This window comes from Anabrus simplex, chromosome 12, assembly GCF_040414725.1.
Source record: "Anabrus simplex isolate iqAnaSimp1 chromosome 12, ASM4041472v1, whole genome shotgun sequence".
Taxonomy (NCBI): domain Eukaryota; kingdom Metazoa; phylum Arthropoda; class Insecta; order Orthoptera; family Tettigoniidae; genus Anabrus; species Anabrus simplex.
In genome coordinates, this window is record NC_090276.1 from 52,160,635 (window position 1) to 52,185,437 (window position 24,803).

Genomic DNA, 24,803 nt, shown 5'->3' on the forward strand with positions numbered 1-24,803 from the left:
CATTTTAATTCTTTCAATGTCTACTTAGAATAAGATTTGATATAAGCTTACCATGAATATTTCTGATTGCGATTATGACGATGACATGTACGAAATCCTTGACAAGCTATGGTAATCTGATTTTTACGATAAAATGCGGTATCATACAAATACGGTAATCGACCGATAGCGTGTTGAAGACGTTCATCTACGTAGGTTGGGATCTACCGTAAGCCAGTGGTGTTCTTTCTCACGCGGAACTCACAACCCAGTAACATTTGGCAGATGAAATTATAATTAAGAGCTAGTCTGGAAACTGTGCATCCCACCTGGACGCGGGAGCGGTGCAACGGATATAGACTATAGGGTTGACAGTGAGTCACTCATTTCAAGAACTATTTCATTGGTAAAAATTTGAGATAATTTTCTTGAATATTTGACTTAATATTTAAAATAAATATGGAATAGTGAAACCTAAACACTCTTTCTCTGTGTTCTTAGAATAAGAATTAGTTGTAAGACTGTAGTAGTTTCAAACGACGACAATTTCTGTAAGAGCTAATAAGAGCATGGTATCTAACTAGATACGAGTAAGAGACGTCTTTCTGCGTTAGTTAGAAACTTCCATTAATCGACCTGGACGTTCTCCTATTACGGAACTAACACCCGTAAAACTCAGTCACGGATTAATTGAATTTAGAGCTAGTCAGGATCTCTTGTGTCCATGCCTGGACGCGGGAACGGCGCAATTATTACAAACACGAACTTTTTAGTCACGCCACCTAATTTTATCAAAAAGAATTTTACCATAGACGCTTTTAAGTATTTTAAATATGTTTTTCATCATTTAAGTTTTTTAAACATAATTGTGAACGATACTGTAATTTAAGTATCATTCACATAAATCCCCCCCCCCCCATCTTCCAATTCATTTAAAGCATCTAGAACAATAGTTTTTGGATTCCCATGGGATATAGTTTTAAGATCCAATGTGCTTACTTTTAAATTGTTATCATCTAAGATTTTTATATACAGCTGAAGATGACCACTAAGTGGTCGAAACATGTACTGTGTTTGTTAATGTATTTTTAAGTTTGCCAAAGGCAAAAGAAATAAAGTATCGATTAGGTGGCTTTTTAGATTAATTTGTTGATATCTCCTGGGTATGACGAGCTACTTTGCCGTGTCGTGTATTGTCGTCTTAATTGACGCTTTTCCCGCACAATGGCAGCAAATACCACGTCATGCTCCTTGAAGCTTCTTTCTTTTTATTTTACAACTGTGCGGTGCTACTTGTCCGCAGAAAGCCAAATATGGCAGCATCTAGTTCAAAGCGTAAGTTCGAAACGATCGAAGAAGACTAGATTATTCAACACTCAGAGAATGATTGTGACTACTTATCTTCTCAGAAATCCAAAGAAGAGTGGTTTGATACAGATGAAGGCAAGTCTGATAGTGAAAGTGGTTCAGAGAATGAGAATGAAGAACAAGGTGAACAACATGTCAAATCGGATGAAGGCGAAGTGATAGACATGTTTCAACCTTTCCTGCCGCGTGGTGTTTCACGTCAGAAATTCATATTTTCTGGTGCTAGTGATGCAAATGAGGACTTCGACGATGAATCCAATCTGTTGGAATATTTTGAACAGTGATGATGTTTCAACTTATTGCCGAACAGACCAATGTGTGTGCTGAACAGTTTTTAGAAGCTCATCCAAATTTGAAACCACGGTCACGAGCGAGAGATTGGGTGGATACAAATCCAACCGAGATAAAACTCCAATTGGACTTCTAATGCTGCAGGGGATAATTCACAAGCCAGAAAACAGTATGTACTTCTCAAAACGGTAAAGTATCGCAACCCCTTAGTTTTCAAAAATTATCTCTGAGACAAATCACTGCAGTTCTAGTGAGGTAAATGACATAACTGACCGTGAAGTTAAAGTAAAATCTTTCACAATGTCACCAGTATGATTTGTAATTCGTAAATATTCCTTTCTTTTATTTGTTTTAATTTTAGGTGCTAACATATGAACAAAACACTCAAATTTCAACCAGGTAAATGACCTTGCAGTTCATGAAAAATGGTTCAAAATGCAGACATGCCAACTTTCAAAAGTAAAAATTCTGGCAGCGAATCGCGACGTATTACGACACATCACTGATGGCAGAACATGTACTAATTCATCATAATGCAGTACATTAACAATTCTATTTGGTCTACATATATATTTTTTTCATCATTTATATGTGAATACTAAATACTGGACATACCTGAACTGTACAGACATGTGACATCTCATCCTTCAACATGGTGTTCACATTACAACTAATTGTTGTTCAAAAAACCCGTAGCTGACTTAGCTCTCTTCAGAAATTCGGAACTAAATTTTTGCTTAAAGCACTTGCCTTGCTGACATGACTTTACAGTTAAAAAAACTCTCCAAAGTTTGTTCAGACAGCAAGGATCTGAACTGTGTTTTTGTCTTTGTGACTGCTAAAAATCCTTTCATATTCTGCATTGCTATATGGAATTGATAAAATAGCAAGCATCACTGTAGAGAGACTGTCATATTTAAGTACACCACCAGCTGATTTTATCTGACCTACCAATGCCCATTAAACATCAATTCTTCCTTTCACCAGGTCTGTTTCTTCGAGCTGAAAGTTACAGCTGAGAGTGCAGAATATGTTTCTTTATCTAAATGTTCCGTTTCACTAGTCAGAATGTTCGGAAATTTGTTAATGAAAAATCTAAGGCTAGAAAATGATGCCTTACTTATAGCAGAAATATTTGCAACTACTGCATTAATTAAAACTTCATCTGCAACGGAAATGTGTGTACCATATAGTCACATGAAGAGAAACACTTTCTAACACACTTAAGGAATATGCACTTTTCCTCCGACTTCAAACTGTTCACTAAAACAAACGCAGAGTTCCCTATCATCAGATCACATAGTTGTTTAGATTTGCTGGAGTACGATAATCTACATCAAGGAGAGAAGAGGAGCTCCTAATAACGTGTGGTTTCACAAACCTTGCCATCACATTCTTCAATAGTTCCTCCAAAAACCGACCTCAATAAGCGGATGTGCGGCATACTTGACTGAAGAGCTACGTTTGGATTCTCAAAGATATCCATAAAACTTGAGAGAAAAAGGCAAAAAGATTTATGTAAATTTGATGAAAGGAACACGAACAGTTGTTCTTCATGTGACAATGCATGGCTGTTAGTGTCATCAGTAGATTCATTTTTTTTTTAGTGAAACTGACGACTGGGTTTTCCTTTTAACTGAGGAGTGTGGGTGAAATGTTATGACAATGCTTCACCTTTTCAGACAAACAAGACGCATCTGCATTTAGACTGTGCTTCGGAATTTTGTAAGTCTTCGAAGTTCCATTTGAGAATCCTTTCTCACAATTTCACTCCTGAATAAAGGAACCAAAGGGTCCCACTGCAACAAACTCCTATCTAATCACCTACTTAGTGATAACCATCGAATAAGCACATGCTTCAGAATTTTCCTGATCTCTGTGTTGTGTAAAGTATGAAATTCTCTGAATTTTTCTTTCCTCTCTGCACTCCTTTCCAGATAATAAAATGTATCAATCATACGTTCACCTACATTTACAGGCAAGCACACCACACCATTCTCTGTAGCAAGATTAATTAGGTGACAAGAGCAGCCTAAGATGATTATGTTACGATTTTCCCGCTGCAAACATCCTGCCACACCATTCTCTAATTCTACCATTACTGGAGCATTATCAGTACCAAGAGCTAGGCAGTTTTCTAATGGAATGCGGAATTCCCAAAAAGTTGACAGCAAAAGATTGACAATGTTTGCTCCAGTAGCACCCACTTCTAAATTAGGCACAGAGAGTAGACACCTCTGAATTTCATCGAGTTCAGGCCTAAAAAATGCTACAACAATGGGATGTATTTTCAAGTCGATTTTATTGCTACCATCAGTAGCAACAGAAAATGCATTCACCTGCAAATGTGATACAATTTTCACCCTTTCTTCCATGCACATTTCTGTAATGATAGCCGCTGTTTTCATTCTAGCAAACCCATATCGTTTAGCGATTTTCGAATCAGGAAACATTTTGCGAAACAAAGGTACTGTGATCGGCACCAATTTACAGGCAGGTTATGTTCTCCAAAAATGACGTAAATGACACCTCGGCATTAGCCACAGGATTTACATTTTAGTTTTTACATGAAAAGTTCAGTTTCTGGTTTCTCTCTACACACTGGACACTCTCGTTATGTATTTTCTTTTGCATATGCTTGAGTATATCGCACTTCCCGCCATGTGCAACTGAAAAATCACACCTACATATAGTACAGAATGTGAACTTTGGTCCCTTCCTGGATTCACTCAAACACGGAAGCTCTTCCCTATAAGCAATTTTAAACACTGCATCATACAGTAGAACCTCGATAATTCGAAATCGGTTAATTCAAAACCCCGCCTAATTCGAAGAAGGTCTCGTTCCCGGAAACATGAGATACAGTTTTGAATGTTATTTAAATGGTTTAATTCGAAATACGGATAATTCGTAATTCGAAGTACAATGTCGGCCCCATTACCGAAATTTAGACTTTTAATTCGAAAATGCCTTTACATTTTAAAACAGTAGTATGTTACAGAGTAATTTCAACTCGAAATTTATCCGCGTCATAATAGAACGCGTGTTCCGGAACGTCGAGTGGTACCGTAGCTTTCCGCATTTACACTCACTTCGGTGGATCTACAGTGCGCTTCATGATTACTAAGTTGAATGAAATCGGAATTGTTTTGTATTCAAACTTTTAAGGAACGCCGTAATATCACGCAACGGGCAGTGTGCGGGAAAACAGAATCCGTGAACACTGGCGATGCTGACAGTTGACGGAAATAATAATAATTTTAAAAAAACGTGGCTCATATAATAAATTCGTAGGCACCGAACAATATTGTCATTGCCGATGAAACTGCATTACTTTATTTTAATGCGAGCCCAAACGATCATATGGTTTTAAAGGAGGAAGTGCCAGCCGGAGAATTGTACAAGTGTGAGGGATGGGGGTCATTGTAGTGCGTTGCAATGCACATGGAAGCGAGCAACTTTATCCCCTTGTCATAGGAAAAATCGATAAGCCACAATGTAATGGGCGTCGGGAACTTTCCACGCCAGTACAAAGCATCTAAAAATGCAAACAGTACAGAAATCCAAAAAATAATGCATTTGCACAGGGGAACCAGCATAATTTATCCCCGTCTTTGAATTGTGTGATATTTTTCTTTCGTTGCGTGAGGTTAAGTTTGTAAGTTATTTACCCAAGTGCATTATTTGAACATTGTAAATGCACCTTGTTGGATACATGTTGGAAATAGTTTTTTCCCATGGCATTTGAAAGGTTTAAACCGTGAATCGAGGTGATTGCATGTATTAATGAGTCTTAAAATACTTTGTAACGCGGCAAGTGTTTACATTTCTGAAGTACAAGATAAGTGCCATGGCGGGAAATCGTACAAGGATAGTCATCGGAAAGTTCGATTTTAAGGACATCGGGCACTTTCTGTGTAAATACAAGGCATCTAAAATGCTTACAGTATAGTAATTCAATGAATAAAGTACTTGCACATGGGAGCCAGCATAGATTTCTCGTCTTTGAATCGTGCTTTTTCTTCCTTTTAATGGGCCTTAGAATATTTTGTAACGCAGCGAGGGTTGGTACTTCTGAATTGCGAATTGGTGGTTAATTCGAAATCACGTAATTCGAAGTCCGATTTTTGAGTCCCAACGACTTCGAATTATCGAGGTTTTACTGTATTTCTTTTTTGACATTTTGGCTAAAAAATATATTAAGACACAACACGGTCACTTCTGCAGGTCCTGGCCCGGGTAGACGACTATGGCGCGCTACTACTGAGGTTAGATTACACACTTGACTCGCTTGCAAAGAGAATGACTGTATATTATAGACCAAAGAGGAGCACATGACCGGCCACCGTGGTCCGTACTGCCATCTGGTATCATTGTTAGAACTACTACTGACCAACCATACTCAGCCATATATCGATAAGATGAGGAAATCCGCCGGTGTTTAAAATAATACGAAAATTACTGATACTGCTCAGAAAATCGGGAGATCCGTCCCGGCGATCGGGAGGAAAGATGAAAAATAGGGAGTCTCCCGCTTAAATCGGGAGACTTGGCACGTCTGAGAATGTCACATGCATGATATGATATTTATAAATACCCCTTGCTTTTATTTGTTTCAACTTTTGGCTGTAAAATATGGGCCAACCTCTCAAATTCCAACCAGGTGAATGACCTTGCAGTTAACGTAAAAATGGTTAAACATTTCTCTAACATTAAAATTAATTAAAACTCCTTTCTTTTACTTTTTGTATCACAGATGAATCACATTAAGTATATTACTAACTTTTCTGCCTATCCTGCCGTGTAACAACAATCTGCTGAAAAAATACACTGCGCAGGTTACACCAAGCACATCAATAATACCCAGTTAAGAGGTTATGCCAGCATTATCCTAAAACCTGATAAGGAATTTTCAAAATAATGAACAGCTAGTTGTAATAACTATATATCAATGAAAAATGCCTGAAATCTTGAGTTACTGTGAAGGAGGAAGCACTGTTATTTCAAATTGATTTCAATTTCAACGTAAATTTTCACTCGCATTTTATCATTTTCATTTGCATCAGAACTCAAACCTATCAATCACAGGATGCTACATTCATTTGAATGACACACTTGGCAAAAAAGAACACATGTAGACCGGCTAATTTGGAAGTGCAAGACTATGTCAAAAATGTCTAGACAGCTTGGTAAATTCTCTGCTCCAGCAAGCTGGGTATGGGCAAACAAATTCATTTGTGTGTGTGTGTGCGCGCGTGCACGCGTGTGTGAAGAACAAATAATTTAATGCCTGTTAATATTTGACTTTCAAGCCACTTTGAGTTCTAAATAATTAGACAACTACAACTTATTTTTACAACAGACAACTTACATCACTCTCTTGACTAGATCTCCGGACCACACCATTATTCTTCAAGTCCAATTTCAGAGGGGTATCTATGCTATATTCACAAACCCTCCATCTGGAATGAAAGGGAAAACAATGATAAAATTCTTACTCAGCCACTGTTGACAAAAATTCTCAAAAAATCAGTTTAACTTACTTAGGTGTGGGAATTTCCTTATACTGTAATTTCTCAACCCTTGTTGAAGCAGCTATGCTGTAAGGTATGACTATATTGTCTATGTCATAAGAATTTTCTCTTTTCCTCCTGGAAAAAGAAATTATATAATCAATAGAAAAATATAACAAAGTTAAATCAGATCAGATAAATAGTAGGAAGTATCATAATTCTACAATATTTCCCAGTTTTCTGGAGGAAAGGGGATACTTTCTGAACTTAAGAATTACAAAAAGTACTACTGCATTTATTCGCGTGTTACACCCACATTCCTTTTCCCCACGTAAGGAGGAGACCAATATGTGATATTCTCAAATTTTGTACAGTGAACACGACTTCTAGACTATAAAGAGCTATAAATTGTACATGTAACATTCTACACTAATCCTTAACAAACTTATGAATGTAATCTGAGTTTTACTGGCTATTTTTGTCAGAAGGCAGTATTTCTAAATTTATAGACAATAGGTGGTGAACACATGATTTTTAGGAACAAATAAAGTAAATATAGTCAGTTTTAGATACTCTTACATCACGTCATTCATTTCATCTCGCTAATTCGCGATGAGACTGACGTCAGAAAGGGCACCCAGTCGTAAGAACTCACTATGAAGATTTGTCTCACATCATACTCGACCCCGTAGAGAAAAGGGATAAGTGTATCGTATCATGCAATATTAATACAAAAACACTTCATGGCCAGTCATTTGTCTCCATCAATTGAGCAGTAGTAAAAGTGATCACTGCTTTCATTTGAATTATTGTCATCTTGTGCCGCCAACTTCCCCGCTACCGGTGGTGCGCCGTCATTTCAAATGACGTCATCTTCACTGCTGTCTCGCTAGGTCTTGCATCTCGTAAGCCATGCACTGTCATCGAGAGCACTCGTACTCTTTGATCAAGAGCATTTGAGAATAGAGATCCCGTCTATTTGAAACTTTTAAAAATAGATTTGTTCCCGAGAATTCCCGACTATGGAGTCCAAACAGCGAGAATCTATTTGCAAATGGTGTCTGGAGATGGTCTCTAATATTCCTAGTTGGTGTATATGAAGCAGAAGCCACTCCTGAATAAAGCCGCGCTGTAGAAAGCGTGCCAACGCGCCAGCTGGTAACTGGCATATGTTACGGGTTGTACTTCCGAATGTAATACATAGTGACTGGAAGCATTCTTTGGATAACTGCAATTGTTGAAAGCCAGACCTTTTCAGGTTAGGTATGCTATCATGTGGCCGGATAATGCCAGAAGTTCCAACGGAAATAATAAAAATATTTTGCTAGTCGCATTACGTCGTACCGACACAGATAGGTCTTATGGCGACGATGGGATAGGAAAGGCCTAGGAGTTGGAAGGAAGCGGCCGTGGCCTTAAGGTACAGCCCCAGCATTTGCCTGGTGTGAAAATGGGAAACCACAGAAAACCATCTTCAGGGCTGCCGATAGTGGGGCTCGAACCCATGATCTCCCGGATGCAAGCTCACAGCCGCGCGCCTCTACGCGCACGGCCAACTCGCCCGGTAGAGTAAAAAAAAAAGAAAACAATAAGGAAAGTTTGCCACATTTACAGGTATGGCAGTGATAAATTTTATTATCAACATGTTTAATTTATTATGTTCGTTGTCTCAATTATTTTATTAACACATAGCATGTTTTGTTTGGCTCCTCCGAATATTGTAAAAGTGGGGACGTAAAATCAGTAACATTATTATTTGTTAGGTACATTGGTGAGTACAACAATTGTTATGATTGGACTGCTTTTATCACGTTTTAAACCCACTTCTCCCCAAAAAATTACCTATATTGGCCCGAGTTACAAGACATTAAACACTTTATTAACGATCTCACCTGCTATATTAATAGCAATAACTGTGAGGAAAGACACATTAAACAAGTGTATTTATTCCTTGTTTAATAATTTTTTAATTTTTTTTTCTTTTTACAGGTATGTTTTAGTGTAATATTTATATTGAAATTGTGTTGGCAGAATGAAAAGGTTTTACGTTTACATATATGCAAGCTGAAGTGAACAAATACAAAAATTGCACCTACAGAGTAACACCTAGTCAGAGTCAATTTTTATCCAGAATTCCATGCTTTTCTTTCTGGGCACATTTCACACCATTTTAAAAACAATAATTATGAACATGTGTAAAATCTGTTACCTAATTCTAAAAATATGAGTATCAAGGAAGTTTTATAAGTACACTCAACTCTTGATTAAGCAGGATAATGTAGGGTTTAGGTTTCCCAGATAAGTTAAATCGCGGTTGACCCGCAAAAAATTAAAAATAGAACATGCGTACTGAAAGTACAGTTAAAATGATAAGAAATGATACTAATATATTGTTTTTTACTAACTTACCCAATACGTTGCAGTAAAAGTAGCACTTATCACAATAAATGAAAAAAATAAACAGCACTTTTCTTTGCAACTAGTAAGGCAAAGAAAAATATTGCGACTACCTAATTTTACTGTTTCCGCATTGTAATTCTGTATTACTGTAACTCCTAACACTCGTGCACTTGTAGTACTTTTGATATCGTAGTTAAGCCGCAATGCGGTTGATCCGATTTTGGCAAATTGAGAGCCGAGTGTAAAGAATGTCACAAATATTTATATTTTCCAGGTTTATTTAAGGAATATCACATTATAATTTATAGAAACTATGTAAAATATATAGAGCCATATGTACCCATAGCTTGCGTATGATAAAATTTGAAACATTCCAGTAACCAGCAGGGCATTCTGCAATCAGAGCACCAGTGACTAGTTTCCTTTCTGCACGGTTTGCCAGTAGAATAAACTATCACAATTACGTGGAACATATTCCCTTTAGATAACTTGACTTTCCTTCTGAACTGAAATTACCTATCACTTCATTGATGGCATTTTCAATGACAGCATAATTTAGACGAAATCGTGATAATCGCAACATATTTCATGAATATGATGTTGATGTATTATATTGGTGTAGTATGGAAAAGATTTATAAGCTGCAGTTCTAGCTAGCGAAGTGGCAAAAGGAGCCCCTCATTCATGGAATGCCACGCTTCTTGTTTTCTCTTGTAATTCTGTAAATGGGTCGACAGATGGCATCACCAATCAACAGCACCAGTGAATATTTCCGTGGAAACTCGAAACACAGCTGTGATCATGTAAGCAAACTTGAACAGAACAAAATATGTAAAAGAGCTATACTCGGATGTGGGAATCTAACATACCTTACACCATCTCCTCGTTCCTTTAGCGCTGCCAGTGCCGATGACAACCGTTCTACACCTGCGCTCTGAGACAGCGAAGGACCAGGGGATGGGACGGGAGATGCATGTAACGTAACAGCTGCCTCCATGGATCTTGAATCGTCCTCTCCCTCATCAATGCCCAGGCTATTACTCACATTTAGGAACGCTGCGAACAAAATATATCTCATAAATGTATCAGTAAAAATGTAACATAGACAAAAAAAAAATTTTTTTTTTGCTAGTTGCGTTACGTCACACCGACATAGGTCTTATGGCGACGATGGGATAGGGAAGGGCTAGGAGTGGGAAGGAAGCGGACGTGGCCTTAATTAAGATACAGCCCCAGCATTTGCCTGGTGTGAAAATGGGAAACCACGGAAAACCATTTTCAGGGCTGCCGACAGTGGGGTTCGAACCTACTATCTCCCGAATACTGGACGCACTTAAGCGACTGCAGCTATCCAGCTCGGTGACAAAAAATAAAAAGTAGAACATGTTACATTTTAAAAAAAATCTGTTTCTCTGAACAATGTATCACACACACACACAAAAGAATGAACCGAAGAATAAGTCAACTCTTCCTTTGAACAGGTACCTTAAAGCTGCACAACAGTAAAGCCGAATGTCCACTTTGCAAATGCCTTTGTATATTAACACAGCAAGAGCTGAACACAATCAGCTGCATTCTTTCGTTCATCTCTTCAATTCCATGTAGAATGTTAAAACTATTTACATGTCCTTTTATTCAGCAGTTCCTCGTTCCATTCATTCCACTACTCTCATACGATTTCTTCTAGTAATCTTCACCTACCTAATCCTCATCAGTTTCTTTCATCCAGACAATTTCTTCACCAGCTGACCACGAAGCCATCAAGGCTACAATCACCAGAAGAGACAGAGGACATCAAAGCTTCTCTTTCAATTTCTGAAATCACCAATAACTATTCAATCAACTATAAGGCTACTGAGATCTGGGGATCCAATGCTTCCTCCCATCACGTCAACATAATTTTGTTTCTTGTAACTGCATCTTAAAAGGAATTTTATTTCAGCACCAGGTGTAGTTCCGAGTTGCACACGGTTTGTACTCCTAATTTCAATATACTACTTTGTATTCAAAATTTCAATACTTTTTAATTGTATTCAATCTATACCGTATTTACGCGAATAATCCTAGCATATTTTTTTAAAAATTTGAGGCATGAAATTTGGGTCTGGGTTTTATTTGCATCAAGGTAGGCAACACACTCCTGGTTCACATAGTTTTCGATGTTGGGTGTACAGTTATGCTTTGTGTAACTGCAGACGGAAGAAAACTGCCCCCATATGTCGTATTTAAATGGAAAACAATTCAGACTTTTAATTCTAAACTGCTTTTACCAGTAAGAAAAATAGTTTTTACAGAGCAATTTGAATTCAAATGTTCTCAGCGTCACGACAGAACAAGTCTTCCGGAACGTGCAGGGGTAACTTTCCGCACTTTCACTCGTTTCTGTGCGTCTACAGTGTTTCATAGTTGGTAAGTTTGAGTGAAATAGTAATTTGTTACTATTCAGTGTTTTAAGGAATGTCACAATATCACGTAGCAGGCAGTGCGGATAAACAGAACCCGCAAACACTGGTGATGCCGACAGTTGGCGAAAAAGCGTGGTTGATAATTATAACAAATAATAATAAATAACAATATTGTCAACGCCGATGAAACTGCATTTTTTTTTTATTTTTTTTAAAATGCAGATCAAATGGACTTATGGTTTTAAAGGAGATAGGGTCACTGTACTGTGTTGCAATGCAGATAGAAGTGAGAGACTTTCTACTCCCTCCCCTCGTCATAGGAATGTTCAATAAGCTGCGATGATTTAAAGGGCAATGGGTACTTTCCGTGCAAGTACTAGGCATCTAAAATGCATACAATATAGTAATCCAATGAATAAAACACTTGCACAGGGGAGTCAGCATATATTTCTCCTCGTCTTAGAATCATATTTTTTCTTTTGTTGCATGAGGTTATGCTTGTCAGTGAGTTATCCAAGTGCATTATTTGAATACTGTAAATGCACCTTCTTGGATACAGTTTGGAAACAGTTTTCTGTCCATGGCATTTGAAAGGTTTAAAATGTGAATAAATGGCAATTGCATGCAGTAACTGATCTTAAAATATTTTGTGATGCGGCAAGGGTAGGCATTTCCGACGAGCTGGCGGTTAATTCAAAATCACGTAATTCCAGCCACATTTTTGCGTCTCTACAACTTCGAATTAACGAGGTTTTACTGTATCGCGAAACTAACAAACGAGTTTGTAGGTGTGTCTGTTGCAAGTGCTTACATTGCAGGAAAAGAATTATCCACCATTGGTCGTGTTCCTAACCAAGTAAAAAGAATTGCATGTGAGAAGTGTTTTAGAGGAGCCTCCGTGGCTCAGACGGCAGCGTGTCGGCCTCTCACCGCTGGATACCGTGGTTCAAATCCTGGTCACTCCATGTGAGATTTGTGCTGGACAAAGCGGAGGCGGACAGTTTTTTCTCCGGGTACTCTGGTTTTCCCTGTCATCTTTCATTCCAGCAACACTCTCCATTCTCATTTCATAGCATCTATCATTCATTAATATATCACTTTGGAAGTGGCGAGCCCATCGTACTAACAGCCTATATCTGCTTCATTCATTACATCCCTGACCCAGTCAATGACTCGTAAACAGGTTGTAGGTTAAAAAAAATATAAAAACAATAGGTGTTTTAGACATAGGTGACGAATGTGTAATTTAGGAGAAGATTCTAGTGATGCAGGATAGATAGAATCTTCCAATCTACAGTGAACCGATCCTATTAGAAGTTCAGATGAATGAAATACCTGTCACGTAAGAAGGCCTACTTGCCAATTTTCATGGCAAATATATTTTATAGCAGTGATAATGCATTCTTATCATCTCAAATATGTGCAGGCAAAGTAGCTACCGTATTTCACGGCATAATCGTCACATCCTTTATTTTCAATACAAAAATCGGACTTTAAACCTTTAATTACATAATCGTCGCACGTCCAAATTTTGTTCACTAATCTGGTTAAAAGGTAAATGGAACTGCAACGTAAGTTGCACATGAATGCGCAATTTAAATACGTGTTTGCTTTATGGGCAATTTGGCAACACAGTCACGTTTGCGACATGTTGCACAACGTATAAATAAATAATACCGGTATATGTACGACGCATGGCTTACCGGTAGACTATCGGCATAGTACACTGTGGTCGCGAGACAGTGTACTATTTATTCACCACCTACATATTATGCTTACCGGTAGGCTATCGGCAGTTTGACAACGTGGTCGCGAGACAGTGTACTATTTATTCACCACCTACATATCACCTTAAGTGCCACATATGCAGTAAAAAATAAATCCATCCAGGCCATTCTTTTTTTCTTACTATAGAGTATAAAATATTGCATCTCATTACAGAAATGTACCTTTTAGTCATCTTGGGCCAAAATTGTAGTCGTAACATTGTGTTGAAATTGTGGTGACATATTGGTCTCACGCGGCCACTGACACTACCTTCCGGCTGTATAGGCCGCGTGAGACCAATGTGTCACCACGTACTCTAGCACAGTTTTCACCTTCCTGACATGCTGGTATACATCTGTCTCATTAGCTCTTGAACTACTAAAGAATAAAACTCATATCTTTGGAACATTTAAATCTAATCGTACGTAAAATCCAACCTATGTTGCTAAAAGAAAGTTAGCAAGAGGAGAGACAAGAGCATGATAAAAGAGATGTGTTAATCTTGACAACTAAACACACTGGTGAGATGGTCACTATTCAGAGGAGGGATGGTGAAGTGCAAAAACCACGGAGTGTTATAGAGTATAACACATGCAAACCGTACATTGATTTATCAGATCATAAAAAGAGCTATAGTAATTCCCTGAGACGGGAAGTAAAATGATACAGAAAAATAGCTATATAGATATTGATCAGCACACGTACAGTAAATGCCATCTATATTTCCAATCAACTTGGGAATGAGAGTATATCTGGTACCCAGTTCAAAGAGGACATTTTTGAACAGTTAACAGGTACCGGTATCAAAGATCTTCACACTCCCCCACAAGTACCAAAGAAGCAGGTATTGCCCCACCGACTGGAGGATGTAAGCCGGCAGGGAAGACCGAGATGCAGTAACTGTTATGAAGAGATCCATCGGGAATCAAGAAGGCAATATGCCATGAGAAAGACTGTACAGTCTAAGTTCAAATGACCAGCCTGTGAAAATTTCTTCTGTTTGGACTGTTTCTTCAAAGTGCACTAATTTGTAGTGTGATTGTGAAACACAGTTTGAATTATATTTCTTCAGAAAGTCTCATTTGTTATACTTTAAACTCATATGCAAAAAAGTGTACCAATTTGCAGTGTGATTGCGAATGAGACAAAGTTACAAATATTTTTTCTAGAAAGTTAATGTAATTTTTATGTCCTATGTTCGTCTACAAACCCTGATATGAGACAATGAACAATGAGTACACTGTACAGTACAAGCTTTTGTTATTTGTACACATGACATGATCTGAAAACAAAAAATAATGCCGTCATAATTTATTTATTTTGGTTGATATATTACAGTGACGTACAGGCTACGTCGTGTCACATAAGACTCAAAAATGAACAGGCCAAGAATAGATTCATGACGTACTGGCCACCTACTTTCATTTAACATATGTTTACATGTCAAGTGTGATGAAAGTATGGCACCACGGGGTCGGAGACTTGGAGAGTGCGCGTGAGTCTACAGCGGACTCACGCGGCCCGAATGGCATTAAGCTCTGTGAGTCAACGTTGGTCTCACGTGGCACTCAAGGTGATATTATGAGTTCCCATTTGAAATACGTAAGGCTGTAAGTTATCGGCAACGTCGCCAGGAAATACCGGCTAGGTAGGTTGAATGGACCTCGAACCAGCCCTCAGATACAGGTAAAATTCCCTGACCTGGCCGTGAATTGAACCCGAGGCCTCCGTGTAAGAGGCAAGCACACTACCCCTACACCATGTGGCCGGCTCCTGTGTTATTGCGCACGAAGTGAAATCCAAGACGATAACGCAGATTTCCACGGAATTATTCAGCCGAATTATTTACGATGTCTCAGTTGTCATCGCTAGACTCTTATCTCACTACTACGTCATAAGTGTCCGGGCATGGGATGAAAACTTTTATCCAATGCTATTAAAGTTTTATTTTATAAACTCGTCAGTAATGTAATGTAAAATCATCAATAACTGGGAAGAAATATTAACCTAATTACCGTATGTTTAAAAGAAATTGAAAAAAATGAATGTTTGTTACTGACGTCTCGGAATACAGTCAACTATACAGTAGATCTACACCGCGCTAGCTAGAGCTCCGGTTTGCGAGCTTTGCGCAAGCGCAGTAGTGTGTCGCAACCAACGAGCTAAATTGATAAATTGTTGCATGCTTCCTTGCTGCCTAGCAGTATTGGCTGCTCTGGAATGGACAAATCACAGATGCATTTATTTGTTTCAGATTTACGTGATTACTGTAGACATGTGTGCGTGAGAATTTAAGTTTTTAATTTGTGTTTTGGGTGTTTGCAGATATAATTTGTTTTAATAGTGAACAATTACGGAAAGTCATTTATATCGCAAAACATTAACGTGTGAAGCATTTATAAGCGATTATGGGTAAATATAGAAACTATTCTGCGGGCTTCAAGCTAAGCGTAATTGCCTTCGCTGAACAGCACGGGAACAGAGCTGCAGAAAGAAAATTTTCTGTGAGTGAAAAGTTGGTGCGTGACTGGCGGAAAGTAAAAAAACAAGCTAAAAAGTACAAACCCTTCTAGACGCGCGTTTAGAGATCCTAAAACAGGGAAGTTTCCTATAATTGACGAAGAAGTGTTTAGGTACGTCAGTGAAATACGTAACAATGGCTGCAGTGTATCATATGAAATGTTACAAATTAAGGGAGAGGAGGTAGCGCGCAAACACAACATACCGGTAACTCAGTTTAAGGCGACTCGTGGGTGGATTAAGGGGTTCATGGGACGACACAATCTGTCAGTGCGAAGGAGAACAACACTAAGCCAAAAGTTGCCTGCTGATTACACGGACAAGATTGTAAATTTTCACCGATTTGTCATACGCTTGCGCAAGGAAACTTCGTACTTGCTTTCTCAAATCGGTAATGCCGATCAGACTCCAATCTTTTTTGATATGCCTCGCAACAGCACTATTGCGCTAAAAGGATCACGGAGTGTATTTATGAAAACCAGCGGTAGTGAGAAGTTGCGATGCATGGCAATGCTAGTCATTACAGCTGACGGGAGAAAGTTGCCGCCTTACATCATTTTCAAGAGGAAAACGATGCCTAAGAATATACAGTTTCCCCGTGGAATTCATGTACGAGTGCAACCAAAGGGTTGGATGGACGTAGAACTCATCCTGGACTGGGTTAAAACTGTGTGGAATAGAAGACCTGATGCACTACTAAAACAACCAGCTCTGCTTGTTTTAGATAGTTTCCAAGGTCACCTCGTGAACGAAGTGAAGCAAATTCTCACTACAAATAAGACACGACAGATAGTCATTCCTGGTGGCCTAACATCTGCTTTGCAGCCACTAGACGTATGTGTTAATAAACCCTTTTTAAGACCACTTACGTCGATTTTACGAGTGGATGACGAGCGGCGATCAGCAATTGACGCCCGCCGGAAATATCAGGCGTCCACCCTTGGACTTGTTATGCTCGTGGGTGAAGAAGAGTTGGGATCTTATACCACCTGAACTAGTCTCCAAGAGCTTCAAAAGGACTGGGATTTCGAATGCACTAGACGGTTCCGAAGATGACGCAGTGTGGCAGGGAGACGAAGAATCTGATACCGTACTGGTATTAACAGAGGCGAGGACGGCGCATCAGATAGCGAAACCTGCGATAGCGACACCGAAGATTTAGAATAAATTGCGTACCGGTAAGTCCGCATTTCCCAACAAAGCGATAATTTTTTGCAAGTGTAATATTTTAACTTTAATACTCAAATTAATGACAAATTAACTTAATAGTTCATTTTTATTTTCAGGTTGGAAAAACGTTCGCCGAATTGTTGCGAAAAATTATGAATTTTGTTTTAGACTATTTTAATTATTTTGATGTATAAACGCGAGTATTACGTGCATCTTAAATTTGTATCAAATACAATTTAGTTATAAATACATTTTTTGAGTAATACAAATACTGGTATTAAATATTCATCGTATAATGGTCGCACCCTACAATTTTTTCCGAAAATTTTGGTATAAAAAGTGCGACGATTATGCCGTGAAGTACGGTATATCCGTCATGTTCATATTTGTGTAAAGACCACGCAGAACTTGACGAGCGATATGAAATGTTTGTTTATGCCTAAGTTACTCTTTCGCTGGAAGGAATTTTAGTTCAATTAATTTTTATCAAAATTATCCTTCCTAAAATTAGGGTGCGGGGATTATTCGGCGGTGGAGATTGTTCACGTAAATACGGTATTTCCAATCAAATCAATATCCATCACTGTACAACTAACATTTCACAATACTCACTTAACCCAGGCTTTGATGAAGCTCGCTTCCTCTTCAGCCTCTGCAGTGAGTGGTTATTGGGATCATGCCCTTTTGGTTTTCTCCCTTTTGACAGCTTCCGTTTTAGTTCTACAACATACATGTTAGTTTAAAACAACAGTTCACTGTATTTAATTTCTAAGGATACATGGCTAGAGTGAGTTACTTACTGGCTGTTAAGGTGCTAGTAGCAGACTTCTTCAGCCGGCTTGTGTACTTTCTTCGGTGCTCTACTTGCTGCTTCTTGTTTCGCCTTTCCAAACCAGAGTCCTTCTCAAGTTTTGGTATGCCAGATGCTTTTAGAGCCTTCAGGCTGCTTCTTAGGGTTTTCTGCTGCCATTCTGCTGTCTTCATGATGGCTTCGTAATGAATTCTCTGGGGTACATCTGTAATATTGGATTTAAAAAATATGGAATGAAACTAGGTATGAGAATATAACCACCTATCAGTTAAATATATTACTTAATAAGATAAATTCCTCTGCTTTAAGTGTAATTGTATACGTCTGCCCAATTTAGCATTTAAAGATTTTAATAGCTAGAATTTATTTTCAAATTCTCAAGCTAAAGGCAATAAGATGCATGAAATTGCTGTTTTATGTTTATCAGCTTATTTGACAGGTTGAAAATTTGTTCTTGAAACAAACCTTAAAACAATACATTTTTCAAAACTACTCAAGTTATTGCAACAAAAAGCGAACACACTTTTGGCAAGTCCTAAGCAAGTTAATTTGGAAGGCATGATGTCGAACACCACAAAAACAGAGCAGGGGAAATGAAATTTATATCTGGAAAGATTTACACAAGGAATGTTCTGTACAGTGAATGTTTCAACCAACAGGTTTTTAAAATTATATTGAGAAGTACAACATTAAAATTAATTTTATACACATAAGAGGTATGCGAAGAGGCAACAGCTGCAAACTTTCCAAATGACCTATCAGTAAAATCACCATACGTCAAAATACACGGGAATCCAATGCACCAAAATGCGGTAAAACATGACACTTCACTTTAGATGCAAGTTCAAGAGCATTAATATAAAACACTATATGCAACCAATGACATTCTAAGGAACACAATATTTCACCTTACAGTAATTAAACCAACAGAGATATCTTTAAAAATGTATCAATGAAATTTACTTAGACAATGTAATTTGTTCATGCAACAAACTAATTAAAACTTGAAAGTAAAGAGTATGTTGCTGCACATAATTATATGCACACAAGTTATTTATACCATAACACACATCTTCATTCTGATTTGACAGCTGAAGTTGTGGCTTCCTTTGCTTTCTTCAGAAAGTCAATAGAACATGTGTTTGCATAAAATGCTTCAGACCATCTGGTCTTCAAAATGAAAACTGCTTCCAGAGTACCACTGAACATTGTTGACCTGAACTATGTCCTGTTCTTCTTAATCAGGCTAAAAATTTGTTCACACTCTGCATTACAATGTGATATGGTAAGAACAGACAGCATGAATCTACAGATCCTGTCATAATTATAATATCCATCAGCTCCATGGATTTTCAACAACTATGGCCATTTTGAATCATTTGTAGCTTTGTTACTTACAACACTACATAAGTCGCCTGTCTGAAGAGCCACTAACTGGCTTTGGAGTTCATTCACAGTGTATTCACTTGTTTCATTTTCTATTTTACACAAAATAACAGGAAATTCCTCCATAAAGAAATTAACAGAAGAAAACTGTGCTTCTTCAATGGAGTCAAGCTTAGCAACCTGTGCATGTTTTAACACATCGTTCTTAGAAGGGAACTTGTTAAACATGTAGTCACAAGCTGCACAGAAACAGTTTTCGACGGGCAAGAAAAACAGAGATTTGTCTTCATGTTGTAGAGTCTTAACCAAGTTTGAGGTCTGAATACCAATTACCAATTCTTCATCATCCTTCTAATTCTGGATTGGGCAATACTGGACATCAAGCAATGCAGACTGTTTTTAACTACACTTGGTTTCACAAACTTGGTGAGCATCTGTTTCAATAGATCCATCATTAATTCAAACAGTAAAAAGATATGTGGGGAAGCAGTCTGAAGCTCTGTATTGATCTTATCAAGTGAGGGGATTGAAAAATGTAACATGTAAAAAAGAAAAAAAGAGTAGAAAATGCCTTGTTTAGGTTAGAGGAAACAGCTTTTCTTCAAGTGATGTAGTGGGATTCAAGTTTCTGAGAACAGGCGAGTCACATTTTGGAGAACATGCCATTCTTTTGGCAGAAAAATGATGAGGGAGGATCACAGACTCTCTTCATTTGTTTGTCATCAGATCTACTGTGTCCTTTGGAAATAATAATAATAATAATAATAATAATAATAATAATAATAATAATAATAAAAACATAAATTGGCAGAAAGATTTGGAGCGCACACATTACCATCTCATCCTTAAAAAATGAAAGAAGTAGATTCCACTGATCTAAAAATATGTCTAAACCCCTAGCTAGGGATAACCATCCTGTGCACTTCTTAGTTTCTTTTCCATGCATACCTTGAAATTTCTGAAGACGTTTTCTTTTGGCACTCTTCTCCAAGCAATAGAAAATATCAATAAGAATCTCATCAATTCTAATTGGTAAAGTTGCAGCAGCTTTTTCAGCAGCTGCAACCAACACAAAAAATATGACGCTTCTTTCAAAACTGCTAGAACTCCTCTGTCCAATCACAAACGGAGCGTTGTCAGAACAGAATACCAGACAGTCCTTATTTATTTTATTTTTTAAAAATTTTATTTCATTCCAAATGCGACAAGAGCAGCTTTGCATTCAAAATTGTTAGGTATGGGTAACCACCACCTATTCAATACAAGAAGTAGTGATAATTACAAAAAGTCATCACATACTCATTTTTATTTGGGGACCGGTTTCGGCAATAGGTTATGCCATCATCAGCCTAGGAATTTAGACAAAGATATTGGACAAAGAGTACATTACATTTCTTAAAATTATTAACATTACTTTTTTTTAAATGTACGTGCTTGAACTGAATTACTTTACGTATGTACAAGGGTTTTTATCATTAAAATTAAAAATAGAAAGGTGTACACCAAAATGCTTCTACACTGAAATTACCAAAGTGGAACGAGCTTTCTTCACATTGTAAGAACAATATGGGTCGTAGCTACTAATGTAGTCATAATGGTATATATGAAGTTGAGTTTCTTACTTCAGTAATAACTAGAGACGGGAATTTGCCTATTTGCCTATTTTATTCGTGTTCAGAAATGTAGGCTTTTGAGATATAAATCCGTTTTGAGGTCTTTTTAGCTATATTTCGTAGGTTTTATTGTGCCTATAAATGCCTATTTCAGGGGTCTGTGCCTATTTGGAGTATAATTGCCCATTTGATGCCTTTTGACTGTATTCTAAAAAAGCCGATTTTCTTCCAGTGAGTTATATTGTAGCTAGTGTGCTCGAAAGAAATATCTTCTCTTTTCTCAATATCTGTTCACCCCACGAACAAAAATGGGAATTCTCAGAAGTCACCGGAAATAGTTCTAGAGAAATTTCCATCAGGACAAACAAGGAACAATTCGACCTCCGAACCTTCAACCCCTCCAGCCTCGTAAGTCATACGTGAGAACCAGTTAATGTTGAACTATGTTGCACAACCTATACCCCATGTACCTCCATTTCGATGTGAATTGTTGTACGCGTACGCTGTACGTTCAGAACGTGTTGAGATTAATTGTGAAGAAGAAGAAGAAAATAAGAAAAAAAGTGTTTGCAGCAATGCCCAAAGAAAATTCGAACTCCCACTGGCTGAATCAATGGATCATAGGGGATCCCTATTTCACTACGGATGGAAGGTACTCTGTCAGGCAAAGTTTATTGTAAGGAGGTAAGTTTGTTTGTTCCTTTTATTTTCATTGTAGCATACGTAGGCCTATTATTTTGTGTATTGTGGCAAGTTGTTTTGTTGCAATGCTATATTAGTCATGAGCTTTCAGCAATTTATATTGCTAAAATGTAAATAATCATTGAATTACTGAACGAGGTGTTTGAACGCTGGTGGTCTCTCGGCACAGAATGGATGAAAATTAAATTGGTATTTTGAACTGTGAGTACGCCTCTGTGGTGTAGTGGTTAGTGTGATTAGCTGCCACCCCCGGGGGCCGGGTTCGATTCCCGGCTCTGCCACGAAATTTGAAAAGTGGTACGAGGTCTGGAACGAGGTCCACTCAGCCTCGGGAGGTCAACTGAGTAGAGGTGGGTTCGATTCCCACCTCAACCATCCTGGAAGTGGTTTTCTGTGGTTTCCCACTTCTCCAGGCAAATGCCGGGATGGTACCTAACTTAAGGCCACGGCCGCTTCCTTCCCTCTTCCTTGTCTATCCCTTCGAATATTCCCACCCCCCCCCCACAAGGCCCCTGTTCAGCATAGCAGTTGAGGCTGCCTGGGTGAGGTACTGGTCATCCTCCCCAGTTGTATCTCCCTAAAGTGTTTTAGTGCTTCACAAACAGCAACTGACGGAATTATTTAAACTTCACATTTTATTTACCTGTGCATTGTCTTTTATACTTATTTGTGATCGGCGGCTGATGACCAAGAATACTGGTTGATACCGGTACCAATTTTAATAAAGTAGGAATGTTAAACTTAGATTTCTTATTTTAATAGTATTGAAAGGTTGAACCATCATGTATCTTCTTTCAACTTAATAGTGGTCCCAAGCAATTGGCGGTAAAATAATAATATTCGTGTGGGATTTTAACCTCAGTACCCTCGATCACTGCCCACTGCGCCCCAGCCAAGTGAGCTATTGCGAAACTTGACATGCAGCGAGGAGTTCCCAGTCTGTACAATACCTTTTTGGTCTACGTGTTCAACTCCTGACGCAAGGTATGTATTCTTCATATCCGTGCTAGTTTTACTAAATACTAAATAGTGGCACTCACAATTCGCACTGTCTTCTAGTACATTACTACACATCTCATTATACTACCCCGGTTTAGGGAAAGAAATGGTATATTTCAGAATTAGAGCACACACTTCGGGTTACATAAAACTAGATAAAACTAAGCTGACCAAAAACACTAGCATTCATTTTCTTGTTATGTACTTGACATCACACTATCTCACAAGTTTTCAGTGATGGGATATGGAAAGGACGAAGCCTGGGAAGAAGAGTGGCCGTGGTCTCAATTAAGGTACAACAAGGTTAAGATTACCTTCATTCTATAATGCTACACAAGTTATAAAAATAAGAGACATGCTCATTTAATATGGCGAACAAAGGCTGCGAACTAAGAGTTCCATTTCAGCGACAAAGCAAATACAAATACAGTGGAACCTCGATATCTCGAGTCACCTTGGGAGCTAAATTTTATTTTGAGTCACTGAAATTGAAATATAGCGAATACCATTTTTGAGCATGTATGTTGGATATTCAGCCCAAAGGCTGGTTGGATCCTCAACAGGTTCACCATTACCTGTCATAGATGGCCTAGGTGTCACTGAAGAGGCGTACTAGGAAAATGAGGAGTGAGGTAGTTTCCCGTTGCTTTCCTGACTGAGCCAGAAGTTGCTATTGCACATCAGTCTGCCAAGCCCACTGAAATGCGTGGCACATAATTGAATCATATGTATCCACGGGCTTATACTGAATACATTACTTTTAATGGTATTTAAAAATATAAAAACAAACTATTTTACAGGATCACTTTAATTATAACCATTATTATAGCAACTTTTTAGAAGACAGGATACAGTGGTGGAACAAGAAACATAACTCCGTCAAAACAGCTGGAAAAAGTCTGTTAGTTTCTTCTGTTTTTAACTGTTAATCTTCTTTTCTTCCACACACCTTTCAAGAACATTCACTGCGATGAAAACACATTGGACTAACTCTGTATGTAGGATCGAAGAATAGACACTGAACTTAACGCCTGGTGTACTGACGGTATAGGAGAGGCAGCACCAACACTTGTTGGGAATCTTCTACTCCTGTTTGATCGGAGCAGTGTTGACGGTACCCATAGGCGGCTCGGGCACTATAACGTCAAGAGTACACATTTATGCAATCCTCAAATACAGCTTTGCAGTTAATAAGCTGCCGATACTCCACCCATTCTTCAGGAATATGAGGGTCTTTCCCCTCCGTGTTCTGAAGCTCCGAAGTCACCTTTCAAATCTCCGACTTTGCGGAAGCCATCTGCACTTGTTTCCTGCTTCACATCAGCCCACGACTTACTCAGCAATGTTATCGACTGTAGTAGATGAATGTCAATTATTCCTCGGATTCAATTCTTCTCAGAATTCTCTGAACAGCCATCTTCCTATTTTTTTTTTTATGCTATTTGTTCGGGGCGTCGACCTAGAAAGATCTTTTGCCCCTACTTGCATCATATGTGAGGAACTTGCGTGTATTTTGTAAATGGCGGAAGTGTAAAGTGTTGTATGTGAGAAAAATAATGTTAAGTCCCCAGGCCAGGGATATTAAATCATTTACAATTTAAAAACCCTGACCCGGCCGGGAATCGAACCCGGGGCCGCGGGGTGACAGGCGGACGCGTTGCCCCCTACACCGCGGGGCCGGACGCCCTCTTCCTATGGATATGCTTCAAGTTTTTAATCCCCCCTGGTCCATGGGTTGTAGTCTGGATGTCAAGTTTGGTGGCAAGAAGACTCCTGAACGAGCACCTTGGAACGAGCAGGGCAGTTGTCCACAAAAGGGAAGATTTTCCTCCCTTCACGCTGAAACCTCTCGTCAATACCACCCAGCCGAAGTTCGTAA

The 24,803-nt window shown here is 38.4% G+C and overlaps 1 protein-coding gene across 4 annotated transcripts in view; it reads right to left on the minus strand.

Moving 5' to 3' along the window:
- The window catches only part of nsl1 (non-specific lethal 1), a 337,743-nt gene that overhangs the window by 56,094 nt on the left and 256,846 nt on the right, over positions 1–24,803 (minus strand). For all 4 annotated transcript variants that reach the window (XM_067156327.2, XM_067156326.2, XM_067156329.2 and 1 more), the window contains 5 exons: positions 18,214–18,429; positions 18,026–18,133; positions 10,421–10,607; positions 7,182–7,289; positions 7,010–7,100 (listed from right to left, as the gene is read on the minus strand). In XM_067156327.2, coding sequence (XP_067012428.2) covers positions 7,010–7,100; positions 7,182–7,289; positions 10,421–10,607; positions 18,026–18,133; positions 18,214–18,429 — 710 coding nt within the window. The remainder of the gene's footprint in view (positions 1–7,009; positions 7,101–7,181; positions 7,290–10,420; positions 10,608–18,025; positions 18,134–18,213; positions 18,430–24,803) is intronic.